Here is a 24,983-nt window from a genome sequence, read left to right on the forward strand (position 1 = left end):
CGAGGCGGTGCACCACTTTTTAAACTCCTTTTTCTTCCTCATTATGTCAAACTCAAAATCATGCATAAGGAAAATCATTCTTTATTTAAAGTCTAATTTACAAGAGTGTCCTGACCAAGACAGTCAGCAGACATTTAACACAGAACGATTACAAACAAAGAGTCACCGAGCAGAAAATCATCAGTCAAAGCATTTACAACCTGACGCATCTTCCTCCAATGCTTTTAAACTACTTATAAAAAGATTTAAAGAGACCGGCTCCCCCAGACAGCACCCAAAACTCTTTTCCCCCCATGTCAAGATCTACAGTACTTTTTGGGGACAGACAACAAGAATACGTTTTGTGAGTGGGTCACAGAGTGAATGTCATGATTTAGTCTTATTTAGTTTTGTATTTCAGCGTTTAGGTTTCCATGTTTTAATTTCTCCTGTCCATCCTTGTGTTGCTTGTTTCCCTTTGTGTGTTTTTTGTCTTAAAGTTTCATAGTTTAGTCTTTAGTGTTTCCTGTTTTATTTTGTAGTGTCTTATCCTTGTGTTTCTTTGTTCTAGTGGTAATGTTACATTCTTGAGTTCTCGGTTTTCCTTGTGCTCCTGTGACTCCTCGTGGCTACCTGTGTTATTTACCTTTTGTGGTTTTTTGTAGTTTGGACTTTTTGAATAGTACGTTTTTGTTTGCCTTTTGCCTTTTTGTTAAATTAAATCATTTTTGTTATTGTCCACCTCCCTTGTTTTCCCACACCCATGACAGTGAAGACTGTGTACAAGGCAAGCATCATTGTTTGATACATGTTAGAATAGTGGAAATCACTGAGTGTGAGTACCGGTATGAAGTGAGCACAACAGAGACAAGAACTCTGGATGATTTTTCCGTCCACTCCGTCCTTTTAATGGCTTGCAACTATAAAAGTCTGCATTATGCTTCAAAGGGCTTCTTTGATGACGTATTCTATGGAGATGGAGGCCGTGTTTTTTCATGTTCCTATTCTGACATCTAAGAAAAAACGATTTTGACAGCACTTTAAAATTGTATTTTAATTGCCACAGGAACGTTTGGAGCAGACGCTCCTCTTCAGCGTGTAACAGGCAATTTTCTCAAACACACACAGGTGGGACTAATTTATACCCGTCCAAAATAGGTATTAAATTATGTCAGAATATTCTGACATCTAGCAGCATTACATCCACATCCACAAGACATTTTCCCTCCTACACCAGGGATCTTGATGTGGCCTGCCTCTGAGTTTCTTTCCTCTGTTTTTCCCCCACCATGATGCAGGGGGTAACTGCGGTGACGTAATATTGACGTCGATATTGAACTAGATTGTCATCAAATTTGAGTCTGAAGGAAAAGGTGTGGAGTGACTAACTCGCATTGCAAACCTTGAAGCTCCGCTGCTAGCATGACAGAAGAGTAAAAAAAATGTCTCCCTTCCGAGAAAGCGAGCGAGAGTCTGAGAAATAAGATAAGTACGACAAAGGGTGGATAAGCAAATCAATAAACTGAACCGCTATCTATGCACACTCGCTGCGTCTGTTTGTAGCTCTTTTAGCAGCGGGGGGGAAGCAGGAGAGCTGAATTAGGTTATGAGAATGTGTTTGTGTAGCGGGGAGGGAAATGTGAAAACTTTATTACTCCCTGGATGTCACCGTCTGCGAAGTGTGAACAGATAACGCCAGGCAATCTGAATGTTTCCTCTCATCCGCCCAGACACACATTCACAAATCATCCTTCTAATGCCTCCACTCTATAATGGAGTTCTCTCTCTCTCCGTGCTCCTTCTGCTCGACAGGAATATAAACACCCTGCCACCAAATGAAGCCTTTCACACTTCCTCTTTTTAAAAACTACAACTGAGGCAGGACACACAAAAAGTGGTCCATTCTGAGGTTATATTGAGAGGAATGTGCGCCAGCTGTTGAGCGTGTTTGTATTGGAAAACATCTGGAGGAGAGACGGATTACAATGTTTGTTATTGCAGTTAGTTTTGTGTACAGGAAAAAATAATGAAGACTGCCGATTTCATAAGAGCCGTGTGACTCAGAGGTGACGTTCCCTCTCCCAGCACACTCATCCTCGCACACATTTGTACTCGAGGCGCTGCCAAAAACACATCACACGGACGCCGCTTCCTGACCTCCATTTCTGCCTGGAGCATTAATACAATTACAGCACCCCCGAGTCAAAGAGGGGATTTGGAATATAGGTGATCCAAATCGACCTTGACTGCAAAAAAACGGGAAGGATTAGCGTCGGAGAACATTTTCTTGGCACCTTGAAGAAGCGTGCATGTTGTGTGTGTGCATATTTTGACGTTGTAAATAGGAATCACAGAGGTGTCAGTATGGGGAGTCGGAATAGAAAGCTGTCAGTGAGAGGGACGAACGACGCTGATGACTCACTGCCAGACTAACCTTGACTCTGACGAGACTTGATTGGATTAAAAATGTCGAGGACGGCCGGCTCCTGAGGAGTTTTTTTTTAAACTAGCTGAGGAGATGACATAATTGCTGCAGCTCTTGCTTTTGTGCTTCTTTAAAATGATAAACATAAGTTAGAATTGAATTACTGGATAATCAATCTCCACTTTCCATTTTTTTTTTGCTTTACAAGACCGGTCTCACATTTTCCAGAGCCGGTGTACTTAATGAAAATGAATGTGACAGTGATAAATGGAAGGTAAATAATCCTTCCTCAGGGACTAAGGGGAGGCTCTGTTAATAAATGTAGCTGTTGTAGTACATCAGATCGCTGTCCGCGGTGCTGATTAAGTCTGAGTTTGAGGCGTGTATCCAGTAGCTGTCCATAGTGCTGACTCTGTGTAGTTATCCAGCTCTGCTGCAGTACTGGAACAATGAACCTTCAGTGTGACGGCTCAGACCTGGTCACAGTGTTTCTGACAGGCTGAGCTGCCTACATACGGTTTTACTGGTAGAAGTTTAACTGCATCCTTACAAAACTTTTTTACCAGATGGGAGCGTTTGACTTGACAACTGCTACTTAAAGAGATACTTCACCCGTTGAAAGATGACTCTGTATTGACATTGGGTCATATATGTAGTAGAATTGTGTAATACATTTTGAAGTTGGTGCCTTCTTGGCTCATGTGGATGAAAGACACCAAATCCCAGAATGCACAGCACTGCAGGCCAGCGGCGGCCAGTGGCTGCCAAAACACAAGACCGGCCTGTCGGCAGCAGTCGTCTCACTGCTATATTTATATTTTTTCACCATTGTCAGCTTTCTCCATAGAGCCTGTTAGCATAGCTTCCAAGCAATATGGCAGACGTTAAGTTTTGATTCTGGGAGTGAGTTCCCACCCACTGATCTGTGATTGATCTGTAGCTTCAGTGGTCGAAAATATGAGGAACTAGCGTTGTAGTTTCACCCCGCTAACTGCAACAGCTTCCAGTGACGCAAAAATTGTCATTTTGCGTCACTGGAAGCTTCTTTTCAGACTCAGAACTACAAATATATCCAGTCTCAGGGGAAAACGAGAGAGAGATGCACGACCATTCAAAATACTACCAGGTTTCTAATGATACAAAGATTAATGCAAATGGGTGAAGTATCCCTTTAAAGAGACACGTGTTACTTGAGTTGTTAAGATGGTTGGGTTTTCCACTGCTGTTCAGTTCTCATGTTGTTTTGTTGATCAGGTTCTTTTGGATTCTTATTTGTAGTTCTTGTGTCTGTTTCTGCTTGTATGCTAACAAACTTCCAAATGGCGCCATGACCAAGTGCTTAAGGCTGGATCTGAGGTAAGAGAGCCTGCCATCAGCCCAGGGAGACGCCAGCATGCTCCAAAGAAGGCAATCGTCTTCTTCAAAGCTGCAGAAACACCTCGCCCACAGACAAAGACAAGGACGGGCATCCTCTTCACGACCTCTGACCTGCAGCTGAACGTTGATTTGGGTACGCAGCTAAAGTTCCCACAGCACATTGCAGGAACATCACGTCATCCAGGCATGATCATAACCCTCAGAGGGGACAAAACAGCCGATCTAGCTGGAACTCGCTGTGCCATGGGAGGAATGCATTGAAGCGGCCAATGAGAGGAAAGCGGGCAAAGTACCAGGAACTGGTGGAGGGAGTGCCAGGACACGGGCTGGAACACTCACTATGAGCCCAAAGCATTTGGCTGTAAAGGCTTTGCAGGACACCTGTTCAGCAAAGTCTTCCACCAACTGGGAATCTGAGGTGCAGGAAAGAAGAGGGCTGTCCAATCGGGGAGTAAAGCCGTGGAGAAAGTGAGCAGATGGCTCTGGATTAAGAGGGTTGATCCGTGGGCGGTTGCTGGTGGGACAGAAGTCAGAGCTTGCTCAACCGCGGTCGGTTCACCTGGTGGAGCAGGTCGGATTTAGAAAGACCCGCTCCATGTATAGAGGTTACAGTCCTCAGAAGTGGGCAGCCTGGGTTCGATTCTGACCTGTGGCTCCATGCCACATGTCACTTCCAGCTCTATCTCTGTCTGATTTACGACGCTAGCCGCCGTCCTGTCGCTCAATAAAGGAATAAATAACGCAAAAATAAATCATTAAATAAATTCCAATTTGGGTTGTGATCCATTTCTGTTCACTGGTGGCGCTGTTGAGCCATGATTAGAAGAGTAGGCGCACGTGTTGTTTGTTTCCCTGGCTCAACTTACAGATGCACGAGGATGCAAAGATGCACTCAACAGATAATATACAGTTTAAGTTAATGGTTTTAAAACTTCACTGATTGACAGTTTTTGGCAGGAATACGGCAAGAAACCTAGCGAAAAGGAAAGGAGGTAAGGGAACTGTCTGCTAGGAAACATGAATGTGTAAAATGCAGTTTAAAAAAAAGCTTTTCAAATGTTTTCTGATGAAGGAATTCCATTCAACAAATTTGAAAAGACTTCACAGATAAAGACATTGTTTGAGAAACACTAATATCGTCAGAGTATTGCTGTAACATTGTGCTGTTTCAAACGGTGTGAATGCGTACCTTCAGGTCCCTCTGCCTGGCGTGCTCCATGTCCTGCATGGCACAGCAGTGGACCTCCTGCAGACGCTGCTGTCGCCTCTGGTGCTCCGTCTGCAGCTCGTCCAGCTGCATCCTCAGGTGCTCCCTCTCCTGGCTGAACTGGTGCTGCAGCTGCTGCAGCGACGACTGCGACTGGGACAGCTGCATCTCCAGACTCTGCTTCAGCAGGGAGATCTAGAAAAGGAACAGACATGACAGGGAACGTCAGACTGGACAGTGGACACGTCTAAATGTTGCTACGTCTACACCTCTGTAGACACACTTTTAATGACTCTGTCTCTAGGAAGCAAACATCTTTATGACGCAGAACAATAGAGAAGTGAAAAGAGGAAATAAAAGTTTTAATATGTTTCACTGTTGGGGGGAAGATGCTTAATAAATTAAATCAGACTCCTTATAGGCCACTTTTACTGTCTTATACAGCTGTGGTTCTTAGCTTTAAATGCTCCAGCTGTGCAGGATTATGTGGAGGGGGACTCTATCTGGGTTATTGTTGGAGACAACTATGTGTCATCAGGAGGCGCTGCAAGTCAACAGGCAAGGCAGGCAACTACTTGGGGCCCACGGCCAGTAGGGCGCCCCCCCCCCAACGGATAACAAACTTTAAACCACAGCATTGTCTCAAAATGTGCACATTTTTGCAATGGCAGTCAGGAACCTCCCCAGGGGGCCCCATCTGATATCACTCACTCTCAATACAAAAGTGTTGCATGCATTATTGCTGTGAAAACCAAAGTTTGTCAATGAAGGAAAATGAAGAAAAGGAATTATCTGTCTTGGAGTGAAAAAAAAGAGAGAGGAAAATAATAATGAAAGCCATTTTTGCCGAAGGCCCCAACAGACCCTAGAATCTCCACTGTGCGTCATTTAAAATGGGTAAAAAGTCAAGGCTACTTCCAGTGACAGAAATCTGTTTCTTGATTAGATTGTTTATTGTCGGCCACACACGTGTTAGCATCAATTTAAACTTTGTTATCGTCCATGTAATTAATGCTAAATAGCTCTCTTCTTTTATCTCCTACTGTGGCCTAAAAAAACAGAAGGGACATATATATATATATATATATATATATATATATATCTGACACTGGAGCTGCTGATTGTCTCTGTCTTCACCAGCTACTCTCTAAAAGTGTCTGCGTGATGCTTGATGGAGGTTTTTTTTGGACGGTGGGGTTTGTCTGAGCTGATTTGACAGAAACATCTGTCGGCTGTGATCAGAAACAAAACTAATGAGTGCAGTGAAAAAGAGCCAGAACAGAATGTGTTTGGCAGGAAAATAAAAACAACAATAATTGAACAAATAACAGCTCTCACATTGTGCAGTCATTTGTCTACTGTTAATATGAAAGTCTTTATTAGTGCAGCTTTTAACTTTCCACTGACTCCACCAGGAGAGCCATGAATGCACATGGAAACAACAAGAATATAACCTTTTTGAATCGTAGCTATAAAACGCAGCGGTCCTTAATTCATGACTTTAGGCCGAACACGACCAGGAAGTAAATCTAATTTGACTCATTGTTTATATTTATAATAATATTTCACTTCTCTTTGTTGTGTTGATGTTTCCTCCCTTTATTTTCCCCTTTTAAACTGAATTTGAAGAAATAAATCTTGTGAAGTTACATGAAGTTTCCTGGCTGGATTCTTGCATCCTGACTCGTTGCCCATGGTGACAGTCGCCAAAGAAATGTAAATCTTAACAGTCGCCTAGTCTGAATATAAGTCCTGACTTACCGCCGAGTTTACACTCCACCAGCTGAAGATGCAAAAGTTACAATCTTATACCTAGCTCCTAGTAAGTATAAAGTCCTCAGTAAAATACGGTTGTCATGGTGATTGTTTTGAAAGGTGGGGTAACGTGGGAGGATGGGGAGGAGCAGAGGATGTTCTGATGTCAGCAGCGTGTTGTTAGTGATGGATTAACCAACAAACATCCCTCAAAAAAAAATGGATCATAACTTTGATTTAAAATCCTGATGTCGTTTTCCATTAATGGAGGAAATTCCACCCGTCCAACAACGGAGTAGGCTGTCATTAAATGTAGTTTAAGTTGAAGATTTCACATTTTCGTCGCTGTTTGTGGATTTACACAAGTTAACAATTAATACATTTCATTTATTAGCCGTTTGTCTGTTCACAATTAGGCATGAGAAACAACACTGTAATGAACACTGCATTAAGAAAAATGCACTTCCCTGATTGGCCACAGGAAGAGAAACATCATTTCTGCGACAGTATTTTGGTTAGTTTGAACGTCACACACTACTACTTAAGATGAGCCTTGCATCTCCAAGGTTGCAACCCGATAAAGACGCGACTTCTGGAGGGTTTAGTGTGACCTTAACACCATGACTTCAGACAGAACTTACACTGAGCTGGTGTAACAGGCCGCAGAACTCTGAGACCATTAGACGCTTTGAAACCAGGTGAAGAAATGTAGCAGGCAAACACATGTTGAGCACACGGGATGCAGGATGGTGACGGTGAAGCTCTCATCTTTTGCAGTGCAGTTTGTTCTGTGTATGAAACGCAGTTCAACCTTTTACACAACATACTGTGAAGCACCTGGTGTGTGAGCGATGAGCATGTGTGTATAAATATGTTGTTATATATATGTTAGATCTGCCCACACATAAACACACTGATGATATTCAGTGAAATCAGAGCTGTAAAAAAAAAGTCCCTTTGCTTCCACACAGCAGCTTCTCTGTCAGTGTGTGTCTATCAACAGACTGACCGCTGCTGTGATTTGACATTAGAGTGAATAAAAAACGCTTGTGAGGCGTGAAGCGGACACATTTATCATGGGATGGGAGCTGATAGACAGCGGGGGAGGGGGTGGGGATGACAGCGGGCCTGTGCTGGTGCACTGGGCCATGCAGGAGTGAACATAAATAAAGCCATTGACAAGGTTTGTCTGCGTGTATGATGACCACGGGAGAGCTTAGTCACGCTGCATTAATATTAGCGGGCTGTCATTAGCTACAGCAGCCTGCTCCTCGGGTGTATTCAACAACAGAATAATGAATGTGTGAGTGAGCATGTCCACCGGTGTGAGGATGAAATAAGTCCGTCTGGTGCAGAGACGGGAAGGTTCTGGATGGACAACTAAAAGCTGCGACGGGATGCAGCTGCTCTTATTGCCTTTCTCATCAGCTCCCTCCCTCCCTATTGATTTTTTTTTTTTTTACTGCTGGTATAATCACAGCCACTGCACTGCACTGTGTTTTGTGTTCAGAGAGATCCGCAGCCCGAGTTGGAGATTATAGCCATCTTTAACCAGTTAATGGTGGTACTAATGCTTAAGGTCCTCTACATCAACAACTAATTCTCATCTCTCTTTTGCTTGTACAATTTGATCATCTGCACTATTTCTTGTGTGAAGTGTATCTAATCTGAAAAGCATCTTGGTGTTGTTGTAGTCCTCCGCATATCGTTTGAAAACGCATTAAAGACCAGAGAAGGAGGATGCATTAAATACACGTGCACAAACAGCCTCCGCTCATGGTTTTCTGATCCTACCTGTTCCAGCAGGTCCTCCACTTTCCTCTGCCAGCTCTCCCTGGCACTGTTCAGTTCCTGCTCCTTGCTCTGCGTGAGCTGAGTCAGCGCCGTGGCCTTGTCCTCCTCGTGGTCCTCTCTGAGCTCCTCGCGAAGCTTCTTACACTCCTGCCTAAAACACACCAAAGACAAAACAGATGTTTGCTTTATTGTTTGGGTCAGTGATTTGAATAATGCTGTTTATTAACTCAACCTGCAATAAAAAACCTGCAGAAGTTCCATTGACATAAATCTAGTAATCGATGCATATCTGCGATAAAATAGCCAATACTGATAGTCACTGGATTAGCTATTATCGACTGACCGATTAATCAGCCGGCTCTAATTTGAACATGGACTCTTTTTTTATTTACTCTGCTTTTATTCATGAGGTTTATTTTAATGGCTGTTTTTTTTTAACATCTTTTAAACATTGCATTAGCTCTTTAATCCTCTGCTATATTCAGCAGCTAATTGCTAAATGTGTTAGTAGTGAACATCCTCTTTGCTGTGAGTAACAAAAAATACTACTAAGGGTGAACTAAAACCAAAGTAACAAAGTGATGAATCAAAACACTCTGGTGTGCGCTGTGGTCATCTGCAGAGCTCTCTCTGTGTGTCTGCTTCCACACAGTCATCTGGCAGCTTGAATGTGTGGGATACGTGCAGCTTGATGCAGATTCTGCTGAAGAGGCAATGTTCAGGGGAGTTAACAAGATGCTCCCTCCCACCAGGGGAAAATACCGTCTGCACCACATTCGCAGTTAAAAGCTTGTTTTTTGGAAATTGAAACTTTCAGTCTTTTCTTGTGACTGAATCATAACGATAAAGTAAAAGCAGGACCTGAACTTTGACCTGTTCTGTTAAAGTTTCAAATCTCTGCAGGTTGACTTTTGTACTTTGCAGAGATGAAACCACTCACAGGCTGCTCAGACACGTCAACGGGCGTATCTTCAACATCTAAGTGTGCTTCTTGGGGGCAATTTTTTGTACTCTTGTTGTTTTTTGTTGACATGACTTTTTATTCTCTCTCACAAGTAAAGTAACAATATCTGGTTAAAGACGAGGGAGGTCTTACTTTACAGGAACAATAAAAGTTCCTTTATCACTGATCTGTGACCATGAGTGACCAGCAGCCTTTTACACTGCAGCTAACAGCTCTTTGTGTGGCTGTGTGTGTGTGTGTGTGTGTGTGTGTGTGTTTGTGTGGCCAGTGTGATAGCTGTGTGGGAGTGGGAATGGCAGCTGTTAAATGGAGTACTGAGGAAACACATTTTTTCGTCACTTTGAGAGCCGGAGAGTGTCAGACACATTCTGGGACACACACACACACACACACACACACACACACACACACACACACACACACACACACACACACACACACACACACACACACACACACACACACACACACACACACACACACACACACACACACACACACACACCAGACAGTCACGTTCATCATGCAGTGCTCTTGACACGTGTCATCATTCAAGTCCTCGTTCAATAAGAAGCATGCAGTCCTGGATATATGTGCTCTGTCTTTCTCTCACACAAACACACCTACACACACACCTACACACACACACCTACACACACACACACACACACACACACACACACACACACACACACACACACACACACACCAGACAGTCACGTTCATCATGCAGTGCTCTTGACACGTGTCATCATTCAAGTCCTCGTTCAATAAGAAGCATGCAGTCCTGGATATATGTGCTCTGTCTTTCTCTCACACAAACACACTTACACACACACCTACACACACACACACACACACACACACCTACACACACCTACACACACACACACACACACCTACACACACACACACACACACACAAAGGCCTAGGGCTTCAAAGAGCTCTGGTCTGCCTAATAAGCGCTGTTCTTTAGCATCTGCTGGGCAGGAGGAGAGATGAGGGCAGATGGAGGGAGGTAAAGGTAGATGAATGGAGGGTTGAAGGAACTGTCAGAGATGGAAGAAATATCCTGATAAAATGTGGGATAATTGGATTCTGCTGCCTGCGCTGAGAGATATGAGACACGTGTGTGTGTGTGTGTTGTGCATATAAGTCTGAGCATGCTGAGTATCCTTCTAACTGTGTGTGCACCACATTAACTGAATGCCTTCACCGTGTCATGATTGTAAGAAGTTCATTAAAAACCACATTAAGTAACAATTTACCTATTTAGACTTAAATTATCCAAATTCCTTTTTTTTAAAAATGAAGTTCCAACATGTCTTTCCTTTTTTAAATTCCAGCCTTTGCAGGACTGAAATTTACTGCCCTAAGAAGATATCTTTTATTATTCCCTCCAGGGTAAATTCACCTACACTCTTGGGGGATAAATAAAGGATATCTTCTTAAATCAGGAAATTTGAGGAAACTCCTGAGGTATGACATGAGGTGAAAAGAACGACAGGGAAGTGAAGGAGGAAGCAACAGAGTCATTCAGAGCCACCTATAAGCACCTTCATGGCACATAACCCAGGAGAAACACGTGAGTCACACAGACATCCCATTAGTATCAACTGAGTTAATATCTCCTTAACAGAAAGAATAGAAAGGAGTCTGAACCCATTCAATATTAAACCAATAAGTCACAGATTTAAAGAGAGCTCTCTGAGTTTAAAAATTGAATTTTAGAGTAAAGACAGAGGCAGAGGTGTTTTTCAGTCAGTATTTACATTATTTGCGTTTACAAGGCAGCCGTATGTGTTATGGACGGAGAGGTGGATAAATGGATAGACGTCCCTGACGACCAGCCACCGCCATCAGACTGTGTCGACACCTAAACCACCGCCGTCCTCATTCATGCACTTCCTGCTCCGACCTCCACCTCAGCGGCGAGGAAGTGTGGACAACCAGACCGCGAGGAATGCAAAGGAGAAATCCTTCCTGCATATTATCCCATGATGCTCTTTTGCAAAGCCAAATCCAATGGAATGACAACATCCACAAGAGAGAGGAGAACAACATACTGATGAACAGAAAACAGAATGCAGACGTTTAATTAGAGCACAGAGATCGTATTGGTCGCGTGCAGACACTTTAGCCGGTCACTATATAAACGTCACTCTCTTTTCATTGGCTCGAGTTGAAATCTCTGGAGTATATGCTGCTGCATTCAGACATCAGCTCACTCAGATTTTCTGCGGATAAAATACTAGAGGTCTGGCCGGAGAAACTCCAGGTAAAGTCTGCGCAAAAAATGCGGCTGTTTGCGTTCACACATGGCCTAAAGAGTTTTTCAGGAGATTTCCATATGTGTGAAAAGGGTTAGTGATAAACATTTTCTCTGCGCTTGATGCTTTCTCAAAACTGTGATGAAAAATCCTCTTTTTAAGAAATTGTGAATGATGTAACTTTGAAAACAATAATGGATTTGACTTTCTACACTTTTACGGATCTTAAAGGCTTTATATGCAATTTTTTGATCCAGCAGATGTCGCCCTTGAGCACCAGCATGAAACCAAAACAACTCGCGGTGCATTGTTGTGTTAGCATGCTAATGCTAGCGCTCTTTATTATGCTGGTATCTTCACACTGCATGTAAATTTACCTGAAATGAGCGTGATCTAGAAACACAGTTAAGCAGTGAGTACAGTATGTTATTCTTCTTTTCTCTAGTCCCTCAATTAAACAACTTTTATACACGAGGGGAGGAGTCAGCCGGCTGTCCCGGCGATGTAAACAAAGTGAAGATAGGACTCTGAAAACTCTGAAAACATCACAGACAGTGGGACTCGGGTGTTACACCCATTGTAGACAGTCATGACTCACAGAGTTATTTTCAGAGGATATACTTGATTTCTATTATATTTAAGTGTGGAAAATCACATTTTAAGCCTTTAAATTTACTAAAATTAGACTGACTCTCTGTTCTACTCTGTAATAGTTGTATTACCGTGTGCACTTATCTTATTTCGCCTCTGGGACATTTCTTTAATCGAAAAATTTAAATAAATACATTCACAGCTGCCTGACCTTAACTCTTACTATGAGACTTTACAGCAATAACGCCTAAAGCATACACAAATAACGACTAAGAAATCATGTTTTAAACAACATAAGAGGTTAAATGTGTCCTGTGATTTCCTGTTCATCGGAGTTCAACGTTTCACTGTGCCAATAAAAGCTTTCCACAAACACTCAGACAGGATTAGAAGCGCTGTTCGTGGTAATGACGCTAATTAAATATTAGCTGTCCTTTTGATATTTACCTCGTCAATGTCATACCACAGAGTTTACACACACATATTCCTAAATGTAAATATATGACTGTACGCACAGAACCTGCTGGAGGCTTCTCCTGAATAAGCCGATGTTAAATTTAAGCTGCGTGAAGACTGAGCGAGACCAAGGTGGAAAGTCAGTGTTTCAGTTTGGAGGATTTACAGTACAGCTAGCTCTCCTGGAGGACCTGAATGTTACACACAGCTATATGAAATGTAATCTCACAGATGTGAAACCCTCTTTGGCTACAGCAACAGAAACTTTGTCTGCTAAGTAGACAAGTGAACAGTACTAGGCTGGACACGCTGGCTGTAGACCCTAAAGTGGTGACCCCAAATAACCAACCACCATTGCTAAACCATTTGCTTCTAAAAGATTACACAAATGTATCAGCAGACAGTGAATGGCTAGATCAACTGAAAAGAAGCAAGTCCACTAACATGCTCCACAATGACCCCGTCAAAGTGGCCTGCGACTGCCCTCCCGTTTGTCTTCCAATCCGCTGAACTTTCTGTGTTCGTTTGGTAAGCCTGAGAGCTCTTCACCTGATTAAACTATCACAGAGACACCTTCTGTTTCCACCGTCAAGCAGGGATTAAGGCCCTGCCTCCGTAATTCAGACGGCTCACTAACCACAGTGTGCTCACCCCAACTGCCAAATGAATAGACGTTCTCCAGAGAATAAAGAGCTCTGCGTCGGAAAGACAAAGGAAGGTGACTGAAAGGTAATGAAGAGGAGGCTGAGAGGAGGGGAAGAGTGACATTAGACAGGAGCTCTGTATGAATACCTTTCTTTTATGTGTTCTACTTTGTGTCTGCAGTATGAGGGTCTTCATTATTAAGATCCACTCTTATTATGACTCTGAGATTCTATGGCATCCGCATTTGCCACAGTCATTTTGTCAGCACTCCTCAGACAGATAATTAGAACAAGCTGTCTCTGACCTGGGTATGACGCAGCAGTTTTCAGTCATTAATGAAGCGTTATCATTTCGATCACTCTGTGTAATGATATTTCCTTTTTTTGTGTTTGGTTTCTGACACTTCCTATTCAAGAAACCCCCAAATTAGTGGATGTTACAGGCCTATCTGGAAGCGCTCTTTTACAGCTTCAAACTGTGAACATATTAAGTACACAGTGTTTCAAATCAGCTTTCAAGATTAGTGAAGTATGTCCCCGTTAGGAGGAAGATGTGTTCACAAATATTTGTGTTAAAAAAAACTTTGTACATCTAGGGAGGTATAAAAAGAAATAAAAAACTGCCTGGAGAGATGCTGCTGACAGATTTAGGTTGTGATGATTCCCAAGATAAGAGGAAAGGGACGCTTCAGGTTCCCTAACTGCTTCATGGTATTTTAACAGTTCTTTCATAATTTGATGTTGGACTTGACACGTATTGGCCTTCTATTTTTGTTGTGCTCTTCAGAATTCTCCTAAGAGACTCGGAAAGGAGAGGATCATGAGGGCCAGTAGGAACCATTACAACATTTAGGTAGATGGATGGATGTACATGAAGGGGTAGACATGGCAGAATGATAAAATGTTTGAACATGGGAAAAGTAGGATCATAGAACACAAAGAACACTAGATACATGAGAGAAATAAAGATATGTAGAACACTGGATGGATGGATGGATGGATGGATGGATGGATGGATGGGTGAATGGATGGATAGATGGGTGAATGACAATGAATAGAATGCTATGACAAAATTAGATATGGATGGATGAATGGATGGATGAAAGGATGGATTGATGATAGAAGGATGGATAGCTAGATGGATTGATGGATAGATGGATGGATGGATGGATGGATGGATGGATGGATTGATGGATGGAAGGATGGATGGATGATAGAAGGATGGATGGATGGATTGATGGATAGAAGGATGGATGGATAGATGGATGAATGGCTGGATTGATGGATAGAAGGATGGATGGATGGATGGATGGATGGATGGATGGATGGATTGATGGATAGATGGATGGATGGCTGGATGGATGGATGGATGGATGGATGGATGGATGGATTGATGGATAGAAGGATGGATTGATGGATGTTGGACGGGTAGAGCTACAAAACAAAAGGTAGAACTTTAGAACAACTTTAGAGAATGAACACTCTTACTCAGTAGGGGCATGACGGTGCATGTCAACAGTATGGGAAGGGACTAAAGAACGAGGAGTTTGTGAAGCGGATGAAGACGACATTAACCTAAAGGGAAGTAGCTGGAAGAGGTGATAACCAGGATGTGAAATGTCCAAGATGATTATTTGTTTTCTTTACAGTTTAAAAAGTATCTAGAGATTCCTTGGTTTCCTATGATTCTGGGTAACTAACGGCTGTACTTTTTTTTAGTGTTTGTCCGTTCTGCAAGACCAAACTACAATCCAACAATTCTACAATTCATTTAGCAGACGCTTTTATCCAAGGCGACGTACATCAGAGCGTAAGAACAACACAAGCAAAGATCTAGAGAGGAGGAAACAACATCAGTAAGCAGTGCAAACAAACAGCTTTGGAGGTGCTGACAGGAAGTGCACACTCACAGAGGCACAGCACAACATCGACAGCTGTTCTTGAGAGGTCTAATCAGCATCAAAACCATCCTAAATAACATCTTTGTCATTATCAAACAAAACAATCATCATCATCATTATCATTAACTGTGAAGATGTTCATGGAAGAGCTGGGTCTTTAGCTTTTTCTTATCAGTGCAAAGGGAGTCTGCAGATCGAATGGAGTTTGGTATACTGTAATAAAAGATGTGAGGATGGACTCGGTGGTGTCTGAGTAGAACAGAAATAGAACTTAATGCCTGATCTGGCCTATTTTATAAGCTGTTTAAAAAAGTAATGTTGCTATTAAGCTTTCGCACTGATGTGCTCAGAGTTAGTTTTCCACTTTAGGTTAGTGCTAATGTGTGTAGTGGGGAATCTAAAAGACTCATTGGTCATGATGGGAGCTCCGCTTTCTGAACGGGTATTTGGGAATTTGGCATGCATCAGATATCAGTAATGAGTTCCTCAGCTCTGGCTGTTTCTTGTGCTTTAATTGGAGAGTGAGTCCACCTCTTATGATTAGTCAGAACATTAGAGTGCTATGAGGTGACATTACAATATCCAACGAAATATGATTATATATTCTGTTGAAAACAATTCTGACTTGACCTTCTTGCTGTTAACTTAAATATGTGTAGGGGGAATTTGAAGAAAATGAAACGATTTAAAATGACACACGGGATATTATTTGATGGTACAGGTGTTATGAGATGTTTCCTAAGCCCCACAGTATTTAGAGGCTTTGGTCACACTCAAAGAGAAACAGCACAATGGAGAACAAAGGTTAAGAGTGAAGTAATATAATGTGCAGTGGTGAGAAAGAGCGGAGGCTATGATATAATATCAAGTGTGACCTTTAGAACGAGCTGAAGCATTAACAGATAAAACAAAAAAACGAAGGTTGAGAATGAGCATCTGCTCGAGATTGGACTGAAGTACAGATAAGATCACCAGGATGTAGAGGAAGTGGCCCGTAAATCTAATCGTTGTTGAGTTAAGCGGGATGTGTAAAAAAGAAAAGATGAGAAAGGGAAAAAATCCAAAGATGATACATTTTAAAACTTTTACATAATACCCTCAAACAAAAGCTTTGAAAACAGTTCTTTAATTTTACCTTTACAGAATCTTGTTAAGATAAGAATTCTACTGTAATCTTGTCTCCCCCTCCCCATTGGCTCGAGGTGAATTCTCCTGATAATATCCTGCTGTGTTCTCACATCAGCTCACTCGAAATTACTGCGGAAAAGAATACTTGGGGGGGGCTTGGCAGGAGAAACTCTGGGTGAAGTCCGAGTGAAAAATCCGGCTGTTTGCATTCACACATACAGCTCCTCCTGGGAATATTTATTCAGGAGTGTGAACGCCCTTAAACAGATATTTTATGTAAGAGGTTTTGCCTTTTTCATCTCTACGCACGGAGGACCATCGTCTAGTGAACCATCTATATTTGAGATATTCATCAGATTCCTGTCGTAACCCAAGTGATATAAGCATTTCGTCAACGGGGCCCACAGCATCACAACTTTTAAATCAAAAATTCAACAGCAAGCTCCCCTTACAGAAACACTGTCCCAGTTATTCTGGATAATCCACAGACTTCACTGTGAGCAGCTTTCATTGGCAGAACCTTTAACCAACAAAAAAAACAAACAGTCAGTGTTCTGTGGATTATCCAGGGTAACTGGGACACCATGTCTGAGAAATAAAAAGTTTCTCCTTTCTGGATGAGCCATCACTGATTTTTTTTTAACTGTATGTTCGCCTGCTAGCTGAATGAATCGTTGTTATGTAAGGACATCCAGTCATTCACCTGGGATGTGAAGCAACAAGGTCATAAAACTTCTTCAGGAATACTAAAAAGAATCCTGGAAATATCGGAAATAAGAAAATGTAAGCACACTGAAAAGATCAAACGAGTTGAGCAAGACAACAGAGATGAGTATCTGAGTTCCTTCTGCAGAGTGTGGAGAAAATCATTGCTATAGGCTCAAACTTTGAAGCTTGATCCAAAGGCAACTTGACCTGGTTGAAGCTCTCGAAGATGTTTCTCCTTGAAAGGCTTCTTCAGTTTTAAACTCAGTTCTCAAGTTATCAGCTAACGACTCTCATGTGAGTCATCCTTGATCATTGGCATGCTAATGATCCACAGAGGCTTAACTTCTAGCTCCGTCCATTAGATAATTTAGAACTGAAGAAGCCTTTCGGAGGAGAAGATCTTAAACCAAGTCCTCTTGTCTTTGGATAAAGCTTCAACATTACCATGACCTGGACGACTGAGATCCTACAGAGACATACTGTTGTTCAAATCCTTCTGCTGTTTTCATCATTTAGAGACATTTTAATTCTGAGATAAACTCTTCATTTAGAGTCATTTAGAGGCTGCTGACCTCACCGTGTGAAAAGCCCATCAGTTCACACCTGAAAACAGTCGATTTCATTCTTTGAGGTTTCTTTAAATAAAAGCTCTTTAAAAGCTCTGTGGACGTTAACAGAGACTTTGAGCTGCGGGGCTTTAACACTGGATTGAACTGAGAAGTTGCACAGCCCTCCAAGGATAATGCTCTGTCACGGTCAATAGTATGACTCAAACGACCTCTCCGTGTGTTTCTGTGTGTGTGTGTGTGTGTGTGTGTGTGTGTGTGTGTGTGTGTGTGTGTGTGTGTGTGTGTGTGTGTGTGTGTGTGTGAGTGTGTGTGTTGGAAACTAAAATAGCAAAAATTGAAAGGCTTCCATTTCCCATCTGTTCTTAATTTCACGCTCTTTCTTTGTTAAAACACAAGACGGTGACAGTCGGTGTTGCTCTCTCTTCCCCTCTCAAACACACTAGCGCACACACACACACACACACACACACACACACACACACACACACACACACACACACACACACACACACACACACACACACACACACACACACACACACACACACACACACACACACACACACACACACACACACACACACACACACACACACACACACACACACGCCAACCAAGACACGTACACCTACCTGAGTGTTTCAGTCCATTTAAGCTCCAGCTCCAGAGCCATCTTGTCCATCTTCAGTTTTTCTTCTTCTTTGGTGGTGATGAGTTTGGCTTCATGCTGTCTCTTCTGGGTCTCTAACTCTCCCTGTGAAATACAAACAAAGACATTCAGAGAGCGTGACAGACAAACAAAACACTAACAAACATTGGTTTTAATAGAACTTTTGGAATTATTATCTAAAAGTTGAGTTTCTTCATGTCCTTAAAACAATTCTATTTTTCTGAAATCGTTTTGTTTTTTTGAAGTTAAATCCTTATTTAAAAAGATACTGCCAACATAAAATGTTCCCTGGCATTACTAAATAAACAGTGGTGACATAAAAGCCATTTAAAAACTTAATTTGGTCAAACTTCTGTAATCAGCCTTGAAACGGCAGCTCTGACGTCACACACTGGAAGAGAAACTCAGATGCTGTTTCATCGTCACAGTTTTGTGTCTTAAGGCCAAAAGATGTGTGAACCAAAGAAATTTGGAATTTCAAATTTTTCCTGATTCATTAGCAGTTGAAGAGTCAAAACAGTGTTTAACACAGAATAATGCTGTACCTGATCAGTGGACGTGGCAAAGGGGGCCATGCTCTATGTACTTTTAAATCCCTTCTTAAAACGTACTTTTACAGACTTGCTTTTATGTGATGTCGTCTTCTTAATGTCTTCTCTTACTGGTTTTACTATTTTTATCTTCTTCTACTTCTTACTGTCTTTTATTTATGGTCTTATCTCGTATCTATGCTCATATCTTAATCTCCTCTTGTGTTTTAACTTGGTAATTTCTTATCTTACTTACTTTGTCTATTTATGTTTCGTATTTATAGTTAATTTTTATTTTTATTAATATTATAGTTTTGGGTTTTTTGATCCTTTAACCACTTGTTTTTATTTCCTTTACTGCGCTTACCTTCTCATTGCTTTTTATTTGCTTTTATCTCTTAGTTTCTTACATCTTTTTAAATCTTTGGTCCTCTTGGTCTCAGCTCATGTTGTTGGGTTCTTGTGTTCCTGGGTTCTTATGATGGTTCTTATGATGGTTCTTATGATGGTTGGGTTATATATGTCTGGTTGTGTATCGTGCACTTTGGGTTCTTTTCTGTTGAATTGTTTTTAATTATTTTTGGTATTTTGCATCTGTTATATTCTTACTGTTGTTAATGTTTTTCTGTGTTTAGTTTGCTTTGTTCTTGCTGTTTGTCAAAGCACTTTGTAAACCTGTGTTTTTAAAAGGTGCTATATAAATAAAGTTATTATTATTATTATTATTACTGTGTATGAGGTTATGTTATATGTAAGGCTACTATTTTTTTATACACACACACACACGCACACACGCACGCACGCACGCACGCACGCACACACACACACACACACACACACACACACACACACACACACACACACACACACACACACACACACACACACACACACACACACACACCTCTCCTCTCACAGTATCTTGCTCTGCCTCACTTCCTTCCATAACTTTATTTTTTGTGTGTTTCTGCTCTTTTCACAATATTCATCAGCTGTCTGATTTAAAAGATACTTCAGTAACTTAACCTGCGTTTTGACATGTTTCACTTAATATCCCGTCACCACACCAAGTGATCCAAGGGTGTGGAAGCTTATTGATGATGACGCATATCTCAACTATTATCAGCAACTGAGAATGCAGGAGAGCGTCTGCAGCAAGCAGCTGCAGAAAAATATTCAAACGAAGGTAAAGGAGCTTCAGTTTCAACATGAGATGTTGACCTGCATGGGAGGGACACACCAGCAGATCCTCTCTCTCTCTAGCTCTCTCTCTGTTGCATGTGATGCCGATTGTATACAGATGAAAAAAAAAAAAAAAAAAAGGTTGCCATAGAAACTTGGGGTGCCTGCCAGTGTGACGTCTATATGTAGACTGATGAAAAAAGAACGGCATAAACACCTAGTTAAGCATAATTAAATGTTGAAAAGGAAGTTGTTTGCTAAAATTAGCTGTTGTTTGATGGCAGCAAATGGTTATCAAATATGTTTGGGTTTGTAAAGGAGGTAATCACGGTGCTATCAGCAGCATCAAAGCATTCTGTTTGAATTCAGCCTTCAGAGTGTGTGTTGAGTAGAAAGCTCCTAAATCTGGCACAGGATGTTTCAAAAAAAATATTGCTTTGGACACAATCGTGTGGTAGAATGTGGACAAACACAGCCTGGACCGGCTGCAGATGTGCTCTGAGTTATTGGATGTGACTGCATCCTTAATGCACCTTGAGTGCGATCACACTTTTACTCAGAGCTGTCTCCCTGTCACCGGGGATGCATCTTAATGTCAGGTTTAAACGGGGCCAATGAATTTCCTCACAAGCACAGGATTGTTGGTTTGTTTGTGTGTTTGTGCAGACCTGCAGCGCTGTCAGCAGGTTGCTGGTCTCTCTCAGTCGAGCTCTGGTAGCATCCAGCTCCTCCAGAAGTTTGTCCTGCGCCTCCTTCAGTGTGGAGATCTGCCCCTCGGCTGTCCCGATGTCCTGCTCCCCCTGCTGCACCTCCTGCTGCAGCCGAGTCACCTGCAGGGAGCACAGAAATATACGCCGTGAGTAAGCCAGACATATTTTCCTCTGTTGAACTTCAGGCTGGCGCTCAGGGTGGCAGCAGCCTTTAAAAACTACATCAGCATATTATGCTCAGCGAGGTGGAACTTTCCATCAAAAATGCATTCAATAACCCTTTTTATGTCAGATTTCAAAATGAGCAAACCCGTACACTTTCTGCCAACGCGGCAACTTAGTTTTGATACGCATCAGATATTAATTTACCTCGATGTTTAAAGTAAAGTTCAACTTCGGAAATGTGTGCAATGCAGTGTGCAAACAACAGTAACAAACACAGTGTGACGGCTTAACACACAGGAATAAAAAAAATCAACAGGACTAATCACATTTGACTGAGCAGGATCGAACTGTTGAAACCGAGTTTTGTGATTCAGATAGAAGTGATTGTACTTGACCTAAAAAGCCTCTGCATGTTTCTAATAAGCTCCACGAGCAGAAACGTGCTCAAACTAGGATCAATATTGGAGATGCTTTTTGAAAAATGGAGAGAGGTTAGAACACAGAAAGGTTTACAGACCCATGCAGAGCTGGATAAACACTGAAGCTTCAACCTACGTGTACATCGACTCTAGAGAGTAGGGGGCGGGGGGGAGACAGCTCTAGAGCTCTACCTTAGAATTTGGACTGCAGTACCCATTTTAAACACTAGGGGTCAGAGTTACATATTGCTCCTTTAAATGCTTCTGAAAAGTGAAAATTTGAACATTTGTCAATTCAAAAACAACTAATGAAACTCCATCTGATAGAAAGCTCCTGTTACTACACTGACATTGGGGGTTTTCTTTCAGGAAGAAAAAAAAAGAATTTGAACCTCATATTGGTTTTTCTTTTGTTTGTGGTTCTGTTGATAACGTTATCAGAAACAGTTTAAATGATGTTACCACCGTTTGTCACACTCCAGCGACACCAAATCTTTAACTTCTCCTCCATCACTGCAGAATAAGTCAGGCAGGAAGAAGTTCCAGATGTTTTACCTCCTCGTTGGCAGCGCCGAGTTTGGCCGTCAGCTCCTCCCCCATCTCGTCCAGCTGCTGCCTGAGAAGCGTCTTCTGCTCCTCCAGTGATTGGCGCTCCTTTTCAAACTGCTGCTCCAGCTCCTGTGGAAAACCAATCAGAAACACAAATCAGTCAGAAAAAGAAAGAGAACAACAATGACAGCCGTTAAGGACCCGTGATGATATACTCACTGAGCAAAGTGGAGCAGTTCATGACCTTGACCAGTAAATGTACGATCATTATAATGATTTTATTGTGTTTTATACATCAGTAAAGATCATCAGTCATCCAGGTTATAAAATATCTGAATGTGATGAGTAAGCATAGATATTATTATTTAGGATTCTGCTTAAAACCTTTGTCTCAGGATCAAGGCCAAGCAGCAAAACTATTTGACGAACTTCATCGAAAGAGCAACTCTAATGAAGATATTTATTTCAACACAGAAACTGCAAACCGACAGCAGTCTCCCTCTAGTCTCACTTTCTTCATATATATTCCAGGACTTCGTTGTGATGCAAATCCAGAACTCGCCTCTTTGTTTAAATTGACACTCTCTGCATTCATCTGAACAAATTCCTGAAAAAAACACTTCAAACACATTCATTGTCCTTGACACCGAGGAGAGAAGGAGCTCTAGCACTGCTACAACAACAACAGAGCTTATTATGCCCGCTGATGAATAGGGGAGCGATTTCTGTTATAGCGTTCGATGATTGCTGCTTTCCAGGGACAATTAGAGCGGAGGGGAAATTGCTGTAATGTCAGATAAAATTTGCCGGCATTATTCATTACACGGAAGGCTGGAGTTTGTGATGCCATAAAAAAAAAACACAGTCAGAGCATTGATTTCTTTGCACTAAGTTCCATAAAAGTGAAAGAAAACTTCACGGTGATGCATCTGAATGGAATCTTGTATTTCAGCCGCCGCTTCGGGGGTGGGTCACAAGGTGGATAACGTTTATCAGTCTGCAGGATAAGAACTGTTAAATCTGCTCCTGACCAGAACAAGTGAAAACTGACGGACACAAAAAAAAGCATCTGTGTGTTTAGTGCAACATAAAAATAAACGATCACAGCTCGGCATGTTTTAAGGTTTGTGAAATCGATGGGAGATCGCTCAAACGCCTTTTTCAAACACTCCCGTCTTTTCACTCCTGTTGCTGTCGTCAATTTGCTCCCTGAGGTTGCATGCAATACTTTCAACAACTCAATTTAACCCCCCCTTAAAAAAAAAACAGAGAATGGACAAGAGCCTGCCATCCTCCAGGCCACGATGAAAAACCCAAAGCTACATCAAGATTTCTGCAATCTGCCGTGTGGCCCTGAGCTCTCTCTCTCCCTGAAGATCCTCACAGAGGCTTTTCTCTTTTTCTTGCCTGTGAATTTATTGTTGAGATGAGTTTCAGGTCAAAAAGGCTGAACTAGGAGCGCTGGTGGCGCAGTGGTTAATGCGTGCGCCCCATGTATGGAGGCTGTCGTCTCAAGCGGGCGGCCCGGGTTCACATCCCACCTGTGGCTTCTTTCCTGCATGTCATACCCCACTCTCTCTCTCTCCCTGGTTTCTGACTCTATCCACTGTCCTATCTCTCCATTAAAGGCACAAAAAGCCCAAAAATAAATCTTAAAAAAAAGGGCTGAACTAGTTTTCGGACCACTTATTACTGAGAAGATCAAGGAGTGTGGATGAAGTTGAACACGGGCTGAACATTTTGTAGCACGAGCTGGAGGTTAGTAAAAAAAAGTGATTTGCTGCGGTTGTTGTGCTTCCATCTCCAGTCAGCTTGCTTTCACTCTAACAGGATGGACTGGCAAGATTATCTTCAGAACCGTTCAAATATGGAGACTTTGATTCGGCTTGTTGGAAAGGGGGGATTGGGCCTGATTATCTGGTGGTGTGTACCACGCTTTGAGTCAATCAGTGTGATGGAACGATTTCGGAGGAAGTAAAAAGGAATCGTCTTCTGCAATCTCCAACAGAAAGAAAATACAGATAAAGATGAATCTAATTTGACCCATCAGGATTCCTGTCACACCCATTTCATTTATATTCCGAATCCGGGCCATCTCACAGCCAACTCTCATTATAATTTAAAGTGATAAAAGAACAGAGGTGATGAAAGGAAAGATGATTAACTGGACGTGATGAAACTTGGATCAGACCAAAAGGAATCAAGTGACAAGTAAAGTAAAAAAAGGAGGGATGAGGAGGCATTTCTTCTCCTCCGTGTGACCTGCCAATCTTGCAGAAGAAGAGAGGAGTGATGAGTTCTGCCCGCTCGCCGTCACAACTCTTTTCAATCTGGACATTTTCTGCGGCAGCACCGGCAGCGTAATCACGAACGCACACAAAGGGGGAGAGTTATTGTGCATATGAGAACACAGTGGGAGGAATTTTTTGAGGCCGTGAAAATCACAGAGGGCCAGAGAGGCTGCATATGGAGGCGCGGCTAATACCCGTGGAAATGCATATCTTAATGTAGCCGTCAGCTGTGATGGGCTCTACTGTGGGATATCATTTAAAACACGTCCTCATTATGCAACTTTGATGCAAGGGAATACTTGATCACTTGCCTTCACATGTGTGACGGGAATAAAAGCCTCTGTGGAGGATCGGGCTTCATCAGCAGGCTATTTTCGGGGCTGCTGGTGGATCTTCAGTCAAATTAGTGGTATAGGCTGCTGTTTGGAGCAGCGAGACCTCGGGCTCATTAAACAAGTCCCAGTGCCTCGGTGGTAATCCTAGGGGGCATTTCACTGTCTCACATCTGATGCTCAACCCGTCATCATGCCAGCATTCGGGTGTGTGTGGTACTTTTTTTTTTTAACACAACAGGGAACGAGAACAAGCGGTGTGAGGAGCTACAGTGAGGATGTTTTTTTATTTAACTTTATTCTTCCAGTTTCATTAATATCCTTTATAAAACCAGCAATCATCTTCTGTTAATGTATTAAAAAAGG

General features: G+C 42.1%; 1 protein-coding gene across 2 annotated transcripts in view; it reads right to left on the reverse strand.

Moving 5' to 3' along the window:
* fam184ab (family with sequence similarity 184 member Ab) overlaps positions 1-24,983 on the reverse strand; it is a 159,889-nt gene that overhangs the window by 42,741 nt on the left and 92,165 nt on the right. For both annotated transcript variants that reach the window (XM_020637045.3, XM_020637044.3), the window contains exons 10-14: positions 22,001-22,123; positions 20,820-20,981; positions 18,402-18,523; positions 8,538-8,688; positions 4,971-5,183 (exon numbers count right to left, since the gene is read on the reverse strand). In XM_020637045.3, the coding sequence (XP_020492701.1) occupies positions 4,971-5,183; positions 8,538-8,688; positions 18,402-18,523; positions 20,820-20,981; positions 22,001-22,123 (771 nt within the window). The remainder of the gene's footprint in view (positions 1-4,970; positions 5,184-8,537; positions 8,689-18,401; positions 18,524-20,819; positions 20,982-22,000; positions 22,124-24,983) is intronic.

This window comes from Labrus bergylta, chromosome 15, assembly GCF_963930695.1.
Source record: "Labrus bergylta chromosome 15, fLabBer1.1, whole genome shotgun sequence".
Taxonomy (NCBI): Eukaryota; Metazoa; Chordata; class Actinopteri; order Labriformes; family Labridae; genus Labrus; species Labrus bergylta.